This window comes from Danio aesculapii, chromosome 13 (assembly GCF_903798145.1).
Source record: "Danio aesculapii chromosome 13, fDanAes4.1, whole genome shotgun sequence".
Classification (NCBI taxonomy): Eukaryota; Metazoa; Chordata; class Actinopteri; order Cypriniformes; family Danionidae; genus Danio; species Danio aesculapii.
The window spans coordinates 39,433,361-39,450,712 of NC_079447.1; the positions used below are offsets into that span (position 1 = coordinate 39,433,361).

The 17,352-nt window shown below is 34.3% G+C and overlaps 1 protein-coding gene across 3 annotated transcripts in view; it reads right to left on the reverse strand.

Moving 5' to 3' along the window:
- The window catches only part of washc2c (WASH complex subunit 2C), a 49,561-nt gene that overhangs the window by 10,156 nt on the left and 22,053 nt on the right, over window positions 1-17,352 (reverse strand). For 2 of the 3 annotated variants that reach the window (XM_056470538.1, XM_056470537.1), the window contains exons 17-28: window positions 14,613-14,720; window positions 14,299-14,397; window positions 12,393-12,488; window positions 10,025-10,120; window positions 5,705-5,877; window positions 5,493-5,604; window positions 5,214-5,420; window positions 3,500-3,700; window positions 3,294-3,416; window positions 1,095-1,193; window positions 950-1,018; window positions 492-548 (exon numbers count right to left, since the gene is read on the reverse strand). In XM_056470538.1, the coding sequence (XP_056326513.1) occupies window positions 492-548; window positions 950-1,018; window positions 1,095-1,193; window positions 3,294-3,416; window positions 3,500-3,700; window positions 5,214-5,420; window positions 5,493-5,604; window positions 5,705-5,877; window positions 10,025-10,120; window positions 12,393-12,488; window positions 14,299-14,397; window positions 14,613-14,720 (1,440 nt within the window). The remainder of the gene's footprint in view (window positions 1-491; window positions 549-949; window positions 1,019-1,094; window positions 1,194-3,293; window positions 3,417-3,499; window positions 3,701-5,213; window positions 5,421-5,492; window positions 5,605-5,704; window positions 5,878-10,024; window positions 10,121-12,392; window positions 12,489-14,298; window positions 14,398-14,612; window positions 14,721-17,352) is intronic. The other variant, XM_056470539.1, reaches the window with a different exon arrangement.

The following is a 17,352-nucleotide window of genomic DNA, read 5'->3' on the forward strand; positions in this document are numbered from 1 at the left end:
AATGTAATGGGCAGCACAAATGTCTTGATACCTCAGGCTGATGATGTTGCCATCCACACAAGCCCCCACACTGAATGCAACCCCAAATCATGATTTTTTCCTTCACAAAACCCTTGGGTCCATCCAGGAGTCCATTCCAACAGGTCTTCTGCAGTACTTGTGATGATTGGGATGCAGTTCAGCAGATGTTTCATCAGAAAAATCCGCCTTCTGACACTTTTCCAAATGATCAACTAGAAGTTAAGTTATTGTCTGTTACCTTTACAACTGGGATCGACGACAAGACTTTTGTCAAGGAGTGTACATTTTAAAGAGAAAAAGCTATTGGTGAATTGTAGAAACAGCTCAATGAAAAGCAAAGCTGGTGCTTTTCTTTGACATTTGAGAAAGATCATGCCAGGACTAAAAACAGAGAAATGCAGAAAACATTGCTTTAACAATGAGAGAAATGAAGTGCAAAAATATAGATATTTCATCTTTAAAAACATTACTTGAAGTTCTCCGATCCGTGAGGAGGTTTTTTTAGATTTTAGAGGGTTTGTGGGCTCCTGCATAATTAAATAATGTCAATTACATTTATGTCAACCATTGCAACCAATATCCACTTTCATAGTTTTCAAAAATATATGTTATGTATTCAGTAAATGTTTCAAAATTTAATTAAATGTGTAAAAAGTATTCAGTTACTCAAAACATAATTGATTTGCAGCAAACATATGAGTAGTAAATCTATTAAAAATTGCATGTAAAAGTATTTAACTACTCATAATTAATCATTAGACATCATTCAAAATGTTATGCATGTATAAAAAATTTAGAAATTGTAAAGTCATAAATATGAATGCTTTTTAATTTACATTATTTTCGATACTTCTATTGAATACATTTAAATAATGTTTTTTTTATAACAATTAAAAAAACCAACAAAGCAGATTTGTTTTGATAATACCTTGCTTGAGGTGGATGTGGATTTGTCGATTTCATTTGTTTTAGGCTTGCTGGGCTTCTCTGGTACTTTCTGTATGTGAATATTAAAGCATTAACGTTATCAACACGAATTATATTAAATGTACAAGTTGAGGATTAAACCGTACCGGAGGAGCTTTAGGCTTTGCTGAACTGAAGAGGTCATCTTCATCATCATCCCCAAACAGTGTTGGGGCGACAGATTTAACAGAGCTCTGAGGTGGCACCTGTGAAAATCAACAAAACCTGTATCAGTGAATCCACCATAAAGCAGAAACAGAACAGAAAGAGCAAAAGTTGTCCGAAGTAGCTACATTTTGATAAGAATCAATATTGAATAGCATACATTTGAATACATTTTAAATCTATCTATTATAAATCTGGGAGATTTCCAAAGTCACAGGAGTCTCCTTGTTTTGCGTGTCTTTTCCGAGCCACTAGGGGGTGTAACATAATTTAGTTTTTCTGGTCAAAGTCTGTCATGCCACAGTTTCACTTTGTTCATGTATAGTTTCCAGTAATGACGGGAAGATTGGATCGTTTAACTGACTAAGACCTTTGAGTCTCGTTCCTCAAGAGGAACAAATATATATGTTATTATATATTATGTTCATTTAGTTCAATTTGCCAAAATATTATTAAAATATTATGAGTTGCTTCCAAACACATCTACAACTAGCCCAAATGTTGATCGCACTACAAACAAGTCATAACTAGAATGCTTTAAAAAAAGAGAAAATAATCATTCATTACTTTACCTTTTGTCTATGATTAGCTCAACTCACTTCTTCTTACAAGTCTGTAAGTTTAGGTTGTTCATTCTCGTGACACAAACAGTCCCATAGCTACAACCTAAGCTTAACTTATGCACACAGTCTGAGCTGAAAGGACACATGATTAGTTCACCTTTTGCGTCTTCGGGTTTTTGAGTCATTCGTTCATCACGTGACAGCGTGTAAAAAGGGATGACTCAAAACCGAGAACTGAGGAAATGAACAGATCAAATCTTTTTTCGGCTCTGACAGCATATGATTGGCTTCTGTCCTTCACATGATGAACGAACGACTAAAACCTGATAGAAGACTCGACAAATAACTAATCTTCTACCCCACCTGCACAAATGTGCGCATGCGCGAATGAACAGATCACTCCCTGAGAGTACTCTTTATTCTTGAATCACATAAAAGATTCGTTCAAAATTAACAAATCAATCAAGAACGACCCATCACTAGTTTCCAGTGACCTACTTCAGTTAATGTTACACATTCCAGGTTTTATCAGTTTAAACATCAAACATTAAGCCACAAAAGATAACTATATACTCTTGCAAAAATATGACAATTTACACCAATCTTCAAAAAAAATTGCCATCTATGTCTAAAAATAAAAGTAAAACATTTGACGAAGAAACTTATTAAATTCAAAGCTGCCTAATAAGACTCCACGTCCAGATGATTTAATGTGTTTTAGAAAATCTCCGTCCACACTATACTACCTAAATGACATGATATGTGACATGATAAAACCCATTCATTTCAATGGCTTGTGCCTTGCAAGGTAGAGATCTGTGCAGAACTGCTCCCATCGTGCTATAGACTATTTTGAGGGATGTAAACAATAATAATGGTCCCAACGTATTTCCTATTTCACATTTTTAATATCTATTGCTTCTGAGATTTCCAAAAAGAGCCACATATTGATAAATAATGTTATGATAGCTGCTATGATAGATCCACCCACTCCCGCATTCTAGAAGGAAAATAAATCCTGTATCGCAAGAAACCTGGTTGGGTCCCACGGCTGTCCCACACCAGTACTGCAAGAATGGATTGTTGCTGCACTGACCAAAGTGCAAGAGCAGTGGTGTGCACCATTAAAATCAAGTCGAAGTTTAAAATAGCTCAATATTCCATTCTGTGGATATTCCTCTTATGCAAACTTATACTTATCCATGCGTGAAGCACACATGCTAACCGGAAAACCAAAGTTCTTTCAAAGAATGCACATTTCTATGTAGTATACTTGTTCATTGCTGCTTGCAATAGCACTACTGTATTGTCATGGCAATGCTTTTATTATAATTTAACCAGTATGATTGAATTTTTCAATTGAAATTTAAAAAGTCAAACAAAATCTCTTTATATTAATTAATAAAATAATAAATAGTTATTATAAAGCATTTTCAGTTTCGGTTTTTGGACGAGTCAATAATTTTAACTTATAGAAATTAGAAATTCCAGTGTTGTGACAACACTAATAAAGCGATATGGAGTAATAGTTAAAAAGCTCAGCTAAAGACAAAATCCCTCATCATAGCATAGACGTACAGCTGGTTTAGGAGAAGTGGCGAAGAGGTCTACATCAGGATCATTGTCTCTCTGTTGTGTTTGACTGAAAAGCAGCTCCTCATCCTGAAACACACCCGTGCTCTTCATGCGGGGCCCGTGATCCTGAAATTACCAGCAAAATCAATGAATAACCTACTAAAAGTTGTACTCAGATTCACGCAAAACTGGATAAATGAATCAGTGACCTTCAGTGCATTCTTTTCTGTAGATTTGGATGGTTGTGGTGCAGGAATTATATGATCTGTGCTGAAATCGTCATCGTCATCGTCCTCATCAAAAAGACTCAGAGCTGTTTTCTTGGTCTTGGTCCCTTTACTCTCCATGGGCGGTGGACCCTCCTTTTGTAACTCGTCATCAGGAATCTCCTCTTGAGTCTTGGTGGGTTTCTATGGGACAGACATTTTTTGTGAACATGTATTAATGTATAAAATCAGTTTATTCACTGGTATTTGTATTGTATTAAATATATTTTAAGTTAAAAATGTTTACATTTCACATACATGCATGCATGCATGCATGCATGCATACATACATACATACATACAGTACATACAGTACATACATACATACATACATACATACACACACAGTTGAAGTCAGAATTATAAGCCCCCCTGAATTATTAGCCCCATTAAATTTTTTGCCCAATTTCTGTTTAACAGAGAGATTTTTTTCAACACATTTCTAAACATAATAGTTTTAATAACTCATTTCCAATAACTGATTTATTTTATCTTTGCCATGATGACAGTAAATAATATTTTAATAGATATTTTGCCAGACACTTCTATACAGCTAAAAGTGATATTTAAAGGCTTAACTAGGTTAATTAGGTTAACTAGGCAGGTTAGGATAATTAGGAAAGTTATTGTATAACAATGGTTTGTTTTGTAGACTATCCAAATATTTATATTGCTTAAAGGGGCTAATAATTTTGTCCTTAAAATAGCTTTTAAAAATAAGGAACTGCTTTTATTTTAGCCGAAATAAAACCAATAAGACTTTCTCCAGAAGAAAAAATATTATCAGACATACTGTGAAAATTTCCTTGCTCTTTTAACATAATTTGGGAAAAATTAAAAATAAATAAATAAAAGGGAGGCTAATAATTCTGACTTCAACTGTACAGATATATGATAATAATAATAATACAACAATATTTAGAGACTAATAATTTCTTTGTCAGTGGGAAAACATACATAATCAGCAGGAAATCTAAATATTTGTCCCCCCACTGTATATGTTCTATACTGACCTGTCATTTTGTACACACATTTTCTATGAGATGATATTCTTATTAGTAATTTTCTTCAGTTCATGAAATGGATTAAAAATAAAGTTACCATTTTTACTCAAATCATCTACAGTTCATAATAATCCAAATCCAGAGAACTTAAGTGGTCTCTTGTTTATTTCCAAGAGCTTAATGCATAATTATGATGATGCACCAAAATGAAAATTCTAAACTGAAAACCAAAAATGTTTTGAAAAAAAGGGGATTTTTTCCCCTTTCTTAATTTGTAAAGCTGTATTCATATCAGACTTTACCATTTTTCTTCATAAATTTTACTTAAACACTAAAATTTTAGTTCTCCAAAATTAAAAGTATATTTAAAAAAATATCAATAACATTTATTAAATAACCAACTCTCTAATAAATACAAGATATAACTATACAAAACATTTAAAAGGAACTAAGGCAAAGCTAGTTATTTAATCCAGTTGAAATGTGCATAAAATTAAACATAACTTTTTTGAGGAGCAATTTCTGGCTCTTCAAAAACATATTGAAACACAGACAAATGGCTGTTTCACCTAAAAATATTAGTGCATCCATCAAGCATATACTCTATATTCATTCTACTATATATAACATATAAATATAAACATTTTACTCACTTTAATGGTGTCTTCCTTGTCTCCTAATATATCGATCCCACCAAAAAGGCACACAGCTCCTGCAGGCTTCTTCTTCACCTCAAAACTGTCGACCGAGGACAGAACAGACTCTACAGGCTTCTTCTTCTCCTCTGCTATCTTGTCTTTGACTACACTGGGTCCAGTGTCCTCCTCAGTAGACTCAAACAGAGAGGAAACTCCAGAAGCCTGAAACACAGAGATGTCAAATAAAACATGAACCAACCTCAAACTTCTGATCTGTAGTCCAAGAATGATTACCTTCGGTTCAGGAGGAGTTTTAATTGCAGGCGTTTTGAAGCCAAAAAGTGGCTCTTTGTCCTCATCATCTTCATCCTCGAATAACAGAGACACTCTTTGAGAAGACGTCTTACTGCAAAGACAAAGACATAAAAAAGATACAACTTACAGCACTCACAGATTTGTAGTTTCTCTCACTTTTTTGAGCATTCACTGATTACAGATTCACAAACCTTGATTGATTTGTGGCTGCAAACAGATCCTCGTCATCTTTATCTTCAAACAGGCCATCTTTGTGTGTTGTTTTGACACTGGGCAGCCTGGAGGGGGCGCTGATACTTGGCTTCATTCCACTGGGCTTCACCTCGGGGCTTTCTTTGTTGAGCTTTGAGCTCATCCACTGATCCTGATTAGGACAGAGCAAATATTGCGTCAAGTCATGTGATTCCAGAATGGATTTTCAAAATTAAAAATTAAAAATGATTATAGAAACATTTTGTAATGCTAATTTTAAATATTTGTATATTTTACTGTATTTTAACTAGACCTAAAATAAACACTACTTGCAAAGCTACCTGAAAAGCTATGGGCAGGTATACCAAGTGTTTTGAATGCAAAGTGTGGTCACGCCAAATGTTGATTTGATTTAATGCAAATGAATTGATAAACAAAATATATTTATGCATTATTTTTGAAAGCATCCTCGTTTTACAGCATTTTACACAAGTGCCTAAAACTTTGAAAAGTACTGTAGCTTTCCAGGTAGAAGCATCTTAGAGATGTTGCGAATGTTCTTCTGGATTTAGTTTTTGTCCAATTTGTTCTGTTTCTTCATGTCAATCTAGACAGACTGAATGATGATCAGGGGTGCGTTTCCCAAACAACTATCATAGTGCAATGCATCGTTTGAACAATGAACAATGTAGTGACGAGTGTTTCTCAAAATTGTAGTTTCTCTGTCGCAGATCCCTCATTTGAAGCACATTAGTTATAATATGAAACGACCATAATGACGCTCTAAATGAGGTGGAGTAACAACTTCTTTAGAGAAAAACCCCATCATTTATTGTGCACATTTTATTGTTATACACACACATGCACTTAAAAAAACTCCAATATTAGTTTTGGTAAAAAAAATAAAAACATGCACTCGTTTTGTATACTACTTGAAATATATGTAAAATGCACATGTAGGTCCAGTGTTTCCTTTACAAATATTATTGAGAACATAACATATTCTATTCTAAAACATAAACTACCTAACACGTATTTTAATCTCATATATGAAATATATAAATGGTTGTATATTACAGTGGGCTATTTATTAAGAAATGAAGCAAAATCCTACTTAATAATAATAATTATTATTATTTTTATTATTATTACAATTTTTTTATTGTAAAAGTCTACTTTCACAATTTGACACAGTTAAACCACTGCAGAAATGTTCTAACTCACAGGCCCATATTATATAGTGATACATTTCTTATTAATAACCTACTATAAATTAAAACCATTAAGGTATGCTTTACATTTTTGTTTTCACCAGCTTTATTTATTTATTTATTTATTTATTTATGAATTTTTAAATCCAATCCATCTCAGCACGACTCAACGTTTATCCTTTTCTCATCATCCCGTTTCTCATTATTTTTATTAAATATGATTATTTGATTATTTAAATGAGTACTTAACTTTAAAAATGATTTTAACTAATGAACGAGTTAACACACTGCTTTATGTAAGAATGTTGAGTGCATTTGCCTGACTCTTAGTAACTATTTTCAGGAGCCACCAAACTAGGTCAGAGGTCACGGAGTACTTGAGTGGAACTGAGGGCTGAGGACTGGAAGCAACCGTTTCTAATGTTATTTCTATGATTTAATACTATCTAAAATGTCTTAAGTGATTTTGCTATTTTTATGGTTAAATAAGTGATTCTACTTTTTATTCAAGATAGATTTTGTGTAGTAAGGATATTATGACTGCCTGCATGTAGATTATACCGGTTTTTAACCAGTTCTGATAAAGACGGCTGAGAGTACACTCGGCCTTGGATAAGAAACAGATTATACTTTAAGTGTGTGTGTTCTATTTGATTGTGGATCCGTTTCACAGGTCTGGAGTCAGCTCTAAACAGTCTAGTAGATGTCTGACGTTTATGCTCAAGATATTGTTCAGAATTATACGCACGCACCCACGTGGAAATTTTCCTGGTCTATCTGTGTTTTAACCAATCAGGTTAGAACACCTATATGTGTGATGCAGTTAATGACGTTATGTGGGAGTATAATTGTTATTGATTTGTGATTGTAAGCACAGCGGCCTAGGAACTCATTGCAAGTGTTGAAGCTGGCTTCTGCTGATGAAACTGCAAACTATCTTCAGTAAACTTCATTTATTTATTGGAATCTCTGACTCCGGTTCTTCTTCATCTGACAGACTGGTCTTTCTTTGGGTTAAAACTGTATACTAGCTCTACAACAGGAAAAGATTAAAAGATAATCGGGCCTGACTCAGCATGAATGCTGTTTTTCAGCAGGTTCCTGCTCTGCAGAACATCACAACATACACTGAAAAAATTATTTATTGGATGATTCATTGGATTTACTCAATTTTTTTATGTTAAGTGGTTGTAAACAATTTATTTGAGTTGAATTTAAACAAAACATTAAGTTGAACATTATTAAATTTAATTTGTTTGTTTAAATTCAACACAAATAAATTGTTTGCAACAGTTTTGCATGCAACACTTTTTTTTAGTGTACAGACACAACTTGCCATCTCATCCATCAACACATGAGAACAGTACAAACAATCACCAAACATACAAAATAGAGGGAAGCAAGCTACTAACTCAGTGGCTACAGCGATAGTTGACCATCAGATGATAAGCATGGGATTTTTTAAAAAAGTCTTAATGTTGGTATTGTGGGATCTCGTTCCAGGCTTTTGTGAATACATAAAATAAATATTTCTGTCCATAACAGTTTTTAAAAGCCGGTAATGGCAAACATCCATTTGTTGCAGATCTGATGGAACAATCAGTCCTTGTGTTAAGTTTTGGTACCAAAGCACAAAGAGCTGTTGAGGTAGCACCATTTAAAATTTTATGGTACAGTTTAATTCCTGTGTTCATAATGTAATTTTGAAATGATAAAGCTTTAGAGAGTGATAGAGCAAAACAGTAAGTCTATTGTGAGAAGTCTATCCAGAAAGTCTATTGCGGATCTTATAGGCCCTACTGTACAGTCTAGCTATTGGCTTCAAGATATCATATGTTGTGAGAGACCAAACAGGCAAACAGTAAGACAAGGTAGACAAGATTATGGGATGAAGATAAGTTTCAGAAACAGAAAAAGACAAATTTGTCCTTTGGAGACGTAACATTATGTTATAGCTTATAGTTATAGCTATAGCTTATAGCTTTCATCATGAGCCACGGCTGTGTTCAAAATGGCATTTAATGTTTTCAAAGTGCAACTGTCAATATGAAGATCGCTAAAACTGAACTGTAAAAATACTTTGAAAGCAAATTACACCTAAGAGAGATGACTTTAATTCTTGTTTTTGTTTTTTTTATCATTCCAAGTTTAAATGTCAGAACGTTCTAAATGAATAGGGCATAGGGGGATAACTGGGAATAGAACACAAACCAGGAACTATTCTTCTAATTACAGCTCTAGAGCTGTAGTTGCAAGCATATGAGTTTGTGGTGCAGTTTGCGAATGTTCACTGGAACAATAGATTTGAGAAATGCAAATCAAGGAACTATGCTTGTAACGACGGAACTTGCGAACTTGCAAAGCTGGCTAACGATGGTTTTCGGAAATGCACCCCAGATCACATCTCAGACTCCTTGTGCAGACAATAATCTCACTGTATAATTACAATTAATGACAAATATAATGTTTGGAAATGTAAATTGATATTTCAAAAAGACATGCTACAGAAAAATCTAGAAATAACCAACTTTAAACCTTTTTTTGTGAAGAAACTAGTGGCTTTTTCACAGTACTGTATGTTGTGATATGAATATAATTTGGAAACAATTAATAATTTTAGACTGAATGATTTCAAAGGGCAGTCCATCTGAATAGAATATAATATACAAATTATAAGCATAGATAAATACAATAAATAAATAAAATAGACAGTGGTTTGTAGCTTTCTGGAGAGTCTAATTGTATTCAGAAATTGAATAATCAAATGTAAATAAAAAAGGCCCCTCTTCCGCCCCTTCAAGTTCATATGCCTTCTAGGATATCAATTTATGGCCACCTAACAACCACTTCAGTCACAACACAACAGATAAGACTTTTAAATTAAATATAGATACAAAAATTCAGAAAAAAAACATCTGATAATCAATAAACACAATGAATTAAAAATATTATAATAAATAAATTAATTGACAGCTGGGCTTTAATTCATATAAAAAATATTAAACAAAATAAATCTTTCAGATGCGCACATTGCTATATCGTTGTTCAAACAATATATTGTGCAGCCCAAATTTTTACAGTATCATTGAAGGAATGAAACACAATTACCTCATCATCACTGAAGAGTGAACTGGATAAAGCGTTCTTAGGTGGCAGAGATGTTTTTTTGACCGGAACTGGCTTTGGTGTTGATGAAAACAGGTCCTAAAAGATCAAAACAGATTTGTTGAAGACCACTAAATAAAACTAAATGTAAACACTAAAATAAGATTGTATTAGGTAAAATTAGTTAATATATTAGTTACATTAACCCTTGTGTATTGTTCAAATTGACTACCCTTTTGATATGTCCGTGGCTATTTTTGCACCATTGACTTCCATTATAATGATATTTTTTTATTACAAACCATATAATCATGGATTCTTGATTTTTGGTTGTTTTCCCTGTTGGGACGAGGTCAAATTTGTCATTTTTACTGTTAATCATCAGTTGGCACCATTAAAACTTTAGATAGGCCTGGGCAAAAAAGTTTCTGGCTTTTATATGGAGTTACATAAAACAGCAAATTATAGTGTGTGTGTGTCATGCTCTGAGAGCTGAGCTGCTTATATATCACCCAGTTTAAAGTAGAGTTCCTTTATTTAGATGTGTTGGTTGTCCTGCAGTCAAACAGCGTCTTCCAACTAGTAATTGCATTAAAAAAGCAAATGCAGTTTAATTCTGCGCTCACATGTTAAGTCAATGCAAAGATGTGAATAGACATCCTGTGGCGCGATCCGTGCGAATGACGCGTTTCACGCAAATGATTAGTTACTAAAGTTGGAAAATCTGAACATCCTCGGATATTCGCATCATGTTACCCAATCATGAGCTTGCTCTTGTGGGAGTGTGATTATGACGTAGTGCCTGTTGTTGGTGTCCCGAGGGAAAATCCTCTTGCTAACACCGGACAACAGTTCATCAAACTGGACTCGGCTCAATCTAAAGCACCGCTGAAAGTCTCCATCATCCAGGTATAATTTCTGGAGGTGTTGATGAACTCACAGAGCTGGGTGCACCTCTGAAAGGATCTAGTGCACTCAGACATGGCGCCGAACAAATCTACGCTGTTTTTCAGAATTCCTAAAGCACATAAACACAACTATTCTCTCAATAAAATCCATGTTAGACATATATAGCAACAAGTCACAAGGCAAACAATGTTTACTCGTCTATTTATGCACGAATAGTGCAATTTATTCATGTGTTCTGCATCTGGTGTGAACAGATGGTTTATCGTGGTTTGGGACTGCTGTTTGGACTCTCAGCAGTAAATATTAAACCACACTGAACTGAACTCAAACTCTGAAAACTGAACTGACACTGTTTCAATTCACCATCTTATATGTGAAGCTGCTTTGACACAATCTGCATTGTAAAAGCGCTATAGAAATAAAGATAAACTGAATTGAATTGAAGACAGCATTTCAAGTCTGAAACAAATCTCCTGGACTGTGTTCTCATTTTGTTTTTGCAACAACTTGGTGCCGTGACCCGGATGGAAATGGAAATCATCAAATGCTCAACAATTTGCCGCAGCAACCCAGACAGACTGAAATCCACTTGAAATCAATTTGGAACTTCAAGCTCAAGGAATATCAGACTTGTTAAACTTGCAGACTACTCTTGTCACTGTAAGAGACACCTGTAGGACTCCTCCTTGAAGACGTTGTTTGACTGCAGACTAACCAACACGTCTAAATAAAGAAATTCTGCTTGAAATGAGTCTCCTGGACTGGGTTCTTATTTTTTTCCAACACCACCAACAGCGAAGAATGCATAATTATATGATGTCATGGCTTTGCAATCCAAAAAATGTCATTATAATGAAAGTCAATGGGGCAAAAACAGCCACCAAAAAAATTAAAATGTAGTAAATTTGCCCAGAGTCTATTGTTAAGTTTTTGAAAAATGTTAAAGCTTTTTCACAAAACATGTGTCAAACTAAGAGATCATTCCATTTGCTGAAACACAGAGAAAATTTTGGCCAAATTAAGACTCAAAATTACCACAGAGTTGATGAAAACATTACACAAAGGGTTAATTTAACATACAAGAATGTGTTAAAGTGAAACTTCGCCCCAAAATTTTATTATCCACACTATTTACTTTCTCTCAATTGGTTCTAGTATTCTATGAGTTTCTTTTTATTGATGAAAACAAAAGTAGATATTTTGAAGAAAGCCGAAAACCTGTAACCACAAACATCCATAGCAGGAAAAAGACAGATACTATCTAAGCCAATGGTTACCGGTTTCCAGCTGTCTTCAAAAAAATCTTCTTTTGTTTTCAGCAGAAGGATGAAACTCATAAAAATCTTTTAAACTTTAGAATAAAAAAAAATTCAGGTGAACTATCCCTTATTGCATTAGTTAATATTAACCAAATTTACAATTAAATGTATCTAAATATAAAATCAGGTTTATTTAACGTCACCTCTTCTTCTTCATCATCAAATATCGAGAGCGGAGCTTTACTTGGTTTGTTCTGAGTTGTAGGCTTTGATTTACTTGTAGTTTCACTTGAGAATATCTTTAAAAAAAACAAGAAACAGAACAGGAAGCAAAGACATCAGTAATGAGGAATGAGTATGATGAATCATTATGAAATGAATATAATATAACTGAAACAATTATATTTTGACCACATTTACAATGTTTCTCAATACAGACACATCTACTTATACACGTGCAGTTGCTGCTGCTGCATACTAACCGTTCTGGTGATTACCAACATATTATTATTTATATATAGGTATTACATATTCAGTAGTCAACATTTAAAGTGGATCATCACCTTTCATGAAAGTTATCCTAAAACTATTGAACAACACCCATTCTCATCCTAGGACAATTTTAAAAAATCATTTTTGATTCACTTTGAATGCTGACTACTGTATTTTAGTTTTTATTATTAATATAGTTATTTTAAAGTTTTACACACACACACACACATACAGTACACTCACCGGCCACTTTATTAGGTACACCTGTCCTTAACTGCTTGTTAAGGCAAATTTCTAATCAGCCAATCACATGGGAGCAACTCAGTGCATTTAGGCATGTAGACATGGTCAAGATGATCTGCTGCAGTTCAAACTGAGCATCAGAATGTGGCAGAAAGAGGATTTAAATTATTTGAATGAATGTGGCATGGTTGTTGGTGCCAGACGTGCTGGTCTAAGTATTTCAGAAACTGTTGATCTACTGGGATTTTCATGCACAACCATCTCTATGGTTTACAGAAAATGGTCAGAAAGAGAGAAAATATTCAGTGAGTGGCAGTTCTGTGGCCGCAAATGCCTTTGTTTGAGTAGACTGGTTTGAGCTGAAAGAAAGGCAAACAGTAACTCAAATAACCACTCATTACAACAGAGGTATGCAGAAGAGCATCTCAGAATGCACAACACATCGAACCTTAAGGCAGATAGGCAACAGCAGCAGAAGACCACATCGGGTGCCACTTCTTGGCACACTTTGACCCCATTAGAACCAATTGAGAATCGTGTCAACACCACAATCTACCCGAGTAATGCAGCGGACCATGTCCATCCCTTTATGATCACAGTGTACCAATCTTCTGATGGCTTCTACCAGCAGGATAAAGCACCATGTCATAAAGCGCGAATCATCTCAGACTGGTGTCTTGAACATGACAATGAATTCACTGTACTCAAATGGCCTCCACCATCACCAGATCTCGCCCCAATAGAGCACCTTTGAGATGTGGTGGAATGGGAGATTCGCATCATGGATGTGCAGCAGACAAATCTGCAGGAACTGTGTGACACTATCATGTCAATATGGAGTAAAATCTGTCAATATTTCCAGTATTGTTGAATCTATGCCAAGAAGGATTAGATTAGGACAGTTCTGAAGGCAAAAAGGGGTCCAACCTGGCACTAGTAAGGTGGCTGGTGAGTGTATATAAACATACTGTACACAGTATTCATTAACTAGTGGTCAAAACTATTGAACAAGACCCATACTTGTCAAAAAAGCAGTTTCTGATTCACTTCAAATATTGACTACAATACTTATATATTACAGGCCCGTAGCCAGCCTATTAAAAAAGGTGATTCTTTTTTCTCAAAAAGTGGACCTTTTTGCTGTTATTTTTGCTCCTCGTCTTTTATTAAATTATGAGGTTTAGGGGGGGGGGGGGGGGGGGGGGGATGTCTTTCTAACCACCTCAGTCTACGGGCTTGCATTATATCATCTATAATTGCATATAAGTAAAATCAGTGCAAAAACACATCATATTAATTGACAGATACTACTTGAAACATATTACATAACTCAGAATATGCTCTCTAAATGAAGACTATAAAAAAAGAGACGACTTGAGAGTCTTCATCATCTGAGAACAGACTCTTGCTCTGCATTTTTTCTGCTGATCCCAGAGCAGGTAAAGATTTGACTGCTTCAGGTGGAGGTCCACTCTGCAGAAATAGATGCCATTAACCATCAACACAGCAGACCCTATCTATGCACTATGTACAGTATCTACAGAACTACAGTATGTACTATAGCAAAGTTGCTTCTGAATATGTCTACACTGTCCAATCAGAAAAAAGGCAAAATATGGCAGAAAAAAAAACACAGACGTAGATGTTAATTATATAAGCAAGAAAGACAAAAACAAAACAACTTGAACCTCTTCAGATTTGGTAGACTCTTCGCTTGTGGAAGGCCGACGTTTCTTCAGACCCTCCAGTATATTTTTAGTGCCAGGCCCAAACATTGAAACGGCTCCAGCAGGAGGCTGAAAAACAAGCTCAATCAGTATATGAGCAATGACAACAATCAGAATAGTGCAATGTAAAACCATCCAGTGAAATCCCTAAAAAGAGCTTGTTTCACTCAAATGTTGATGAAAGCTCAATGAACTCCATAGGAAAAAGTTATGAGTACTCAAAAGCTGAACTTAAACGGAGTAAAAACTAAAATATAGTTCTTTGGATCAGATTGTAGGAAATGATTGCTTATAAATGAAGGATTATTGCGTGTGTTTGTGCAAACTTAACATGGGGATACATAACTTAGGCTTCAGCTTTGTGCTATGTTAGGATTTACAGATGTTTCTGTTCAATGTGGTGAAGAGTAGTGTGTGGTTGGGTTAAGGATGTGCTAAAAATTTTTTGACTTTTATATACAGCAGGTACACTATTGAAGTATTAAGGACATAATGATTTTTACTGGTAAATGTGTTTCTAAAAGAGCTGTTGGCATAAAATTTACCCAGTTTTCATAAAAACATACAAATAAAAAAGGTTGGTTGTTTTATGTTTAATAACAATGGAATGACATAAGCAGAAACTACTGAAATGCATAAAAAAATATTATCTAAAACTTTTTTATTTGAAGACAGCTTCAAGATGCCTCTTGTCTGGAGAATGGAGTCACATGCATTGCTCGGGTGTGATTTTTTTTCCCCCCAAAATTTTTACAGTCTTCAAATCTTGACAGTTCGGTGGGTCTCGTCTAGGAAATTTGATCGTTAGTTCTTATTTTCCAATGAATTCAGGTGCTAAGCCATTCTAGAAGCTTCATTTCCTTTTTTTTTTCTGAAAGCAGTTGAGTTTTCTTGGCTGTGTTTGGGGTCATCGTCTTGCTGAAATGTCCACCCTAGTTTCATCTTTATCATCTGATAATGTAGATGTTGGACTGAAGCAGCTAATATTGATTTACATTAATGAGGTTGCTGAATAACTACTGAGAGATTTCAGCTGCTGTCTGGACTGTCCTTGCCTTTTTACACCTCCCTTCTTCATGTGTTCAATACTTTTCCCTGCATCTTTTCATTTTATTTTTTTATTTCTAAACTGTTTTCATTGTATTGTTGGATTACTTTAGTTGGTACTGAGATCTGGTGAAACTTTTAAGTCAACAGCACCTGAGAAAAACAGTAATGTGTTTGTCTTATTTTACCCGATGTATACTGCATGATCTATCCATGCACTGTATACTGCGAATCATCTAAGTGTATAAAACGGTCTACTAGAGTTTGAGGCAATACATTTGAGGTAAAATGCTTTGATTAATCTGAACTAAAGGTTATATAGTGCACCATAATAAATTCAGATTATTCAAAGCACCTGTAGAAATGTATCTCCTTTTATTCTTGTCCAATAAACACATAGAATAACACAAAATCTAACTAAAATAATAATAAAAACTACTCGTTTATTTTCCTTATACAGTCTGATGAAAAAATGCTGTGAACTATACTGTAAATAATGATATTCTGTATGAGCCATGACAACATATATTTAAGTTAACCATTACTTACTAAAATAAGTCATTTAAATTAAAAAGACTCATAAAGCCTGGTTTATACTCATATACATGGTGCATGCCTTGCGTTGTCGTGCATTTATACTTCTACGCACTGTTTGTGTAGAGAGAGAGAGAGAGAGAGAGAGAGAGAGAGAGAGAGAGAGAGAGAGAGAGAGGAGGAGAGAGAGGGAGAGGGGAGAGAGAGAGAGAGAGAGAGAGAGAGAGAGAGAGATTTTTGAGTTTGTCATTTCAGCTTCTTTGTCATGGAAAAAAAAAACAGATCAAGTTTTATATACCACATTTCTATAATTATAAAAATATTATAACAATTAACAATCATCAACAGCAATAAATAATACACAAGGTAAAATACATAAATAATAATAATAATAATAATAATAAGAAGAAGATAAAAATCTAAAACAGTTTTTTAAGGTTTACTTTTGATCAATTTTTTTACAGTTATAGAAGGATTCGCATTTAAAAATATTTCATTTAAAGTCTCTTCAGATAAAAAAACATCTGATAACATTAAAAATAGGGCATTCCACAAGAATATGTTTAACACTTTGGTTTCTGTTGCAATATTGACAATTTGGGGTTCTTCTCCTTTGAGTAAATGTTCATGTGTGAGTCTCGTGTGTCCAATGCATCTTCTATGAACAATCATCATGTCGAGTGTTAAAAAATAAATTGGATTTTCTTCCTACTTCTAGCTGAATTTTAAAAACGTTATTTTCAGAGCACTGATTCCATTCTGTTTGCCATTTCGTCACCTTGAAACCTTAAAATGTAAACAACTTATAAAAAAACATCCCATAATGGAAAATAAGTTGTCATATAACCTCCTAGGGCTTGAGTGTCCACATTTGTGGACAGCACATTTTAGCTCTTAAGTGGCTATTTAAAATACTTTGTATGTCTGTAACAAAATATAAAACATTCAGTGTCATCCTGCAACTGTTTTGCAGCATATGAAATGTCCCAAACACTATTTTTAACTGTCCAAAATGGGGAAAAAATGTTTTTACTCTCTGATAGACAAAGCAAGTTAAAAAAAAAATTCTATGTTAAATATGCATAAACATTTTCAGGAAAAACTGTTTCGGATCCCGAGT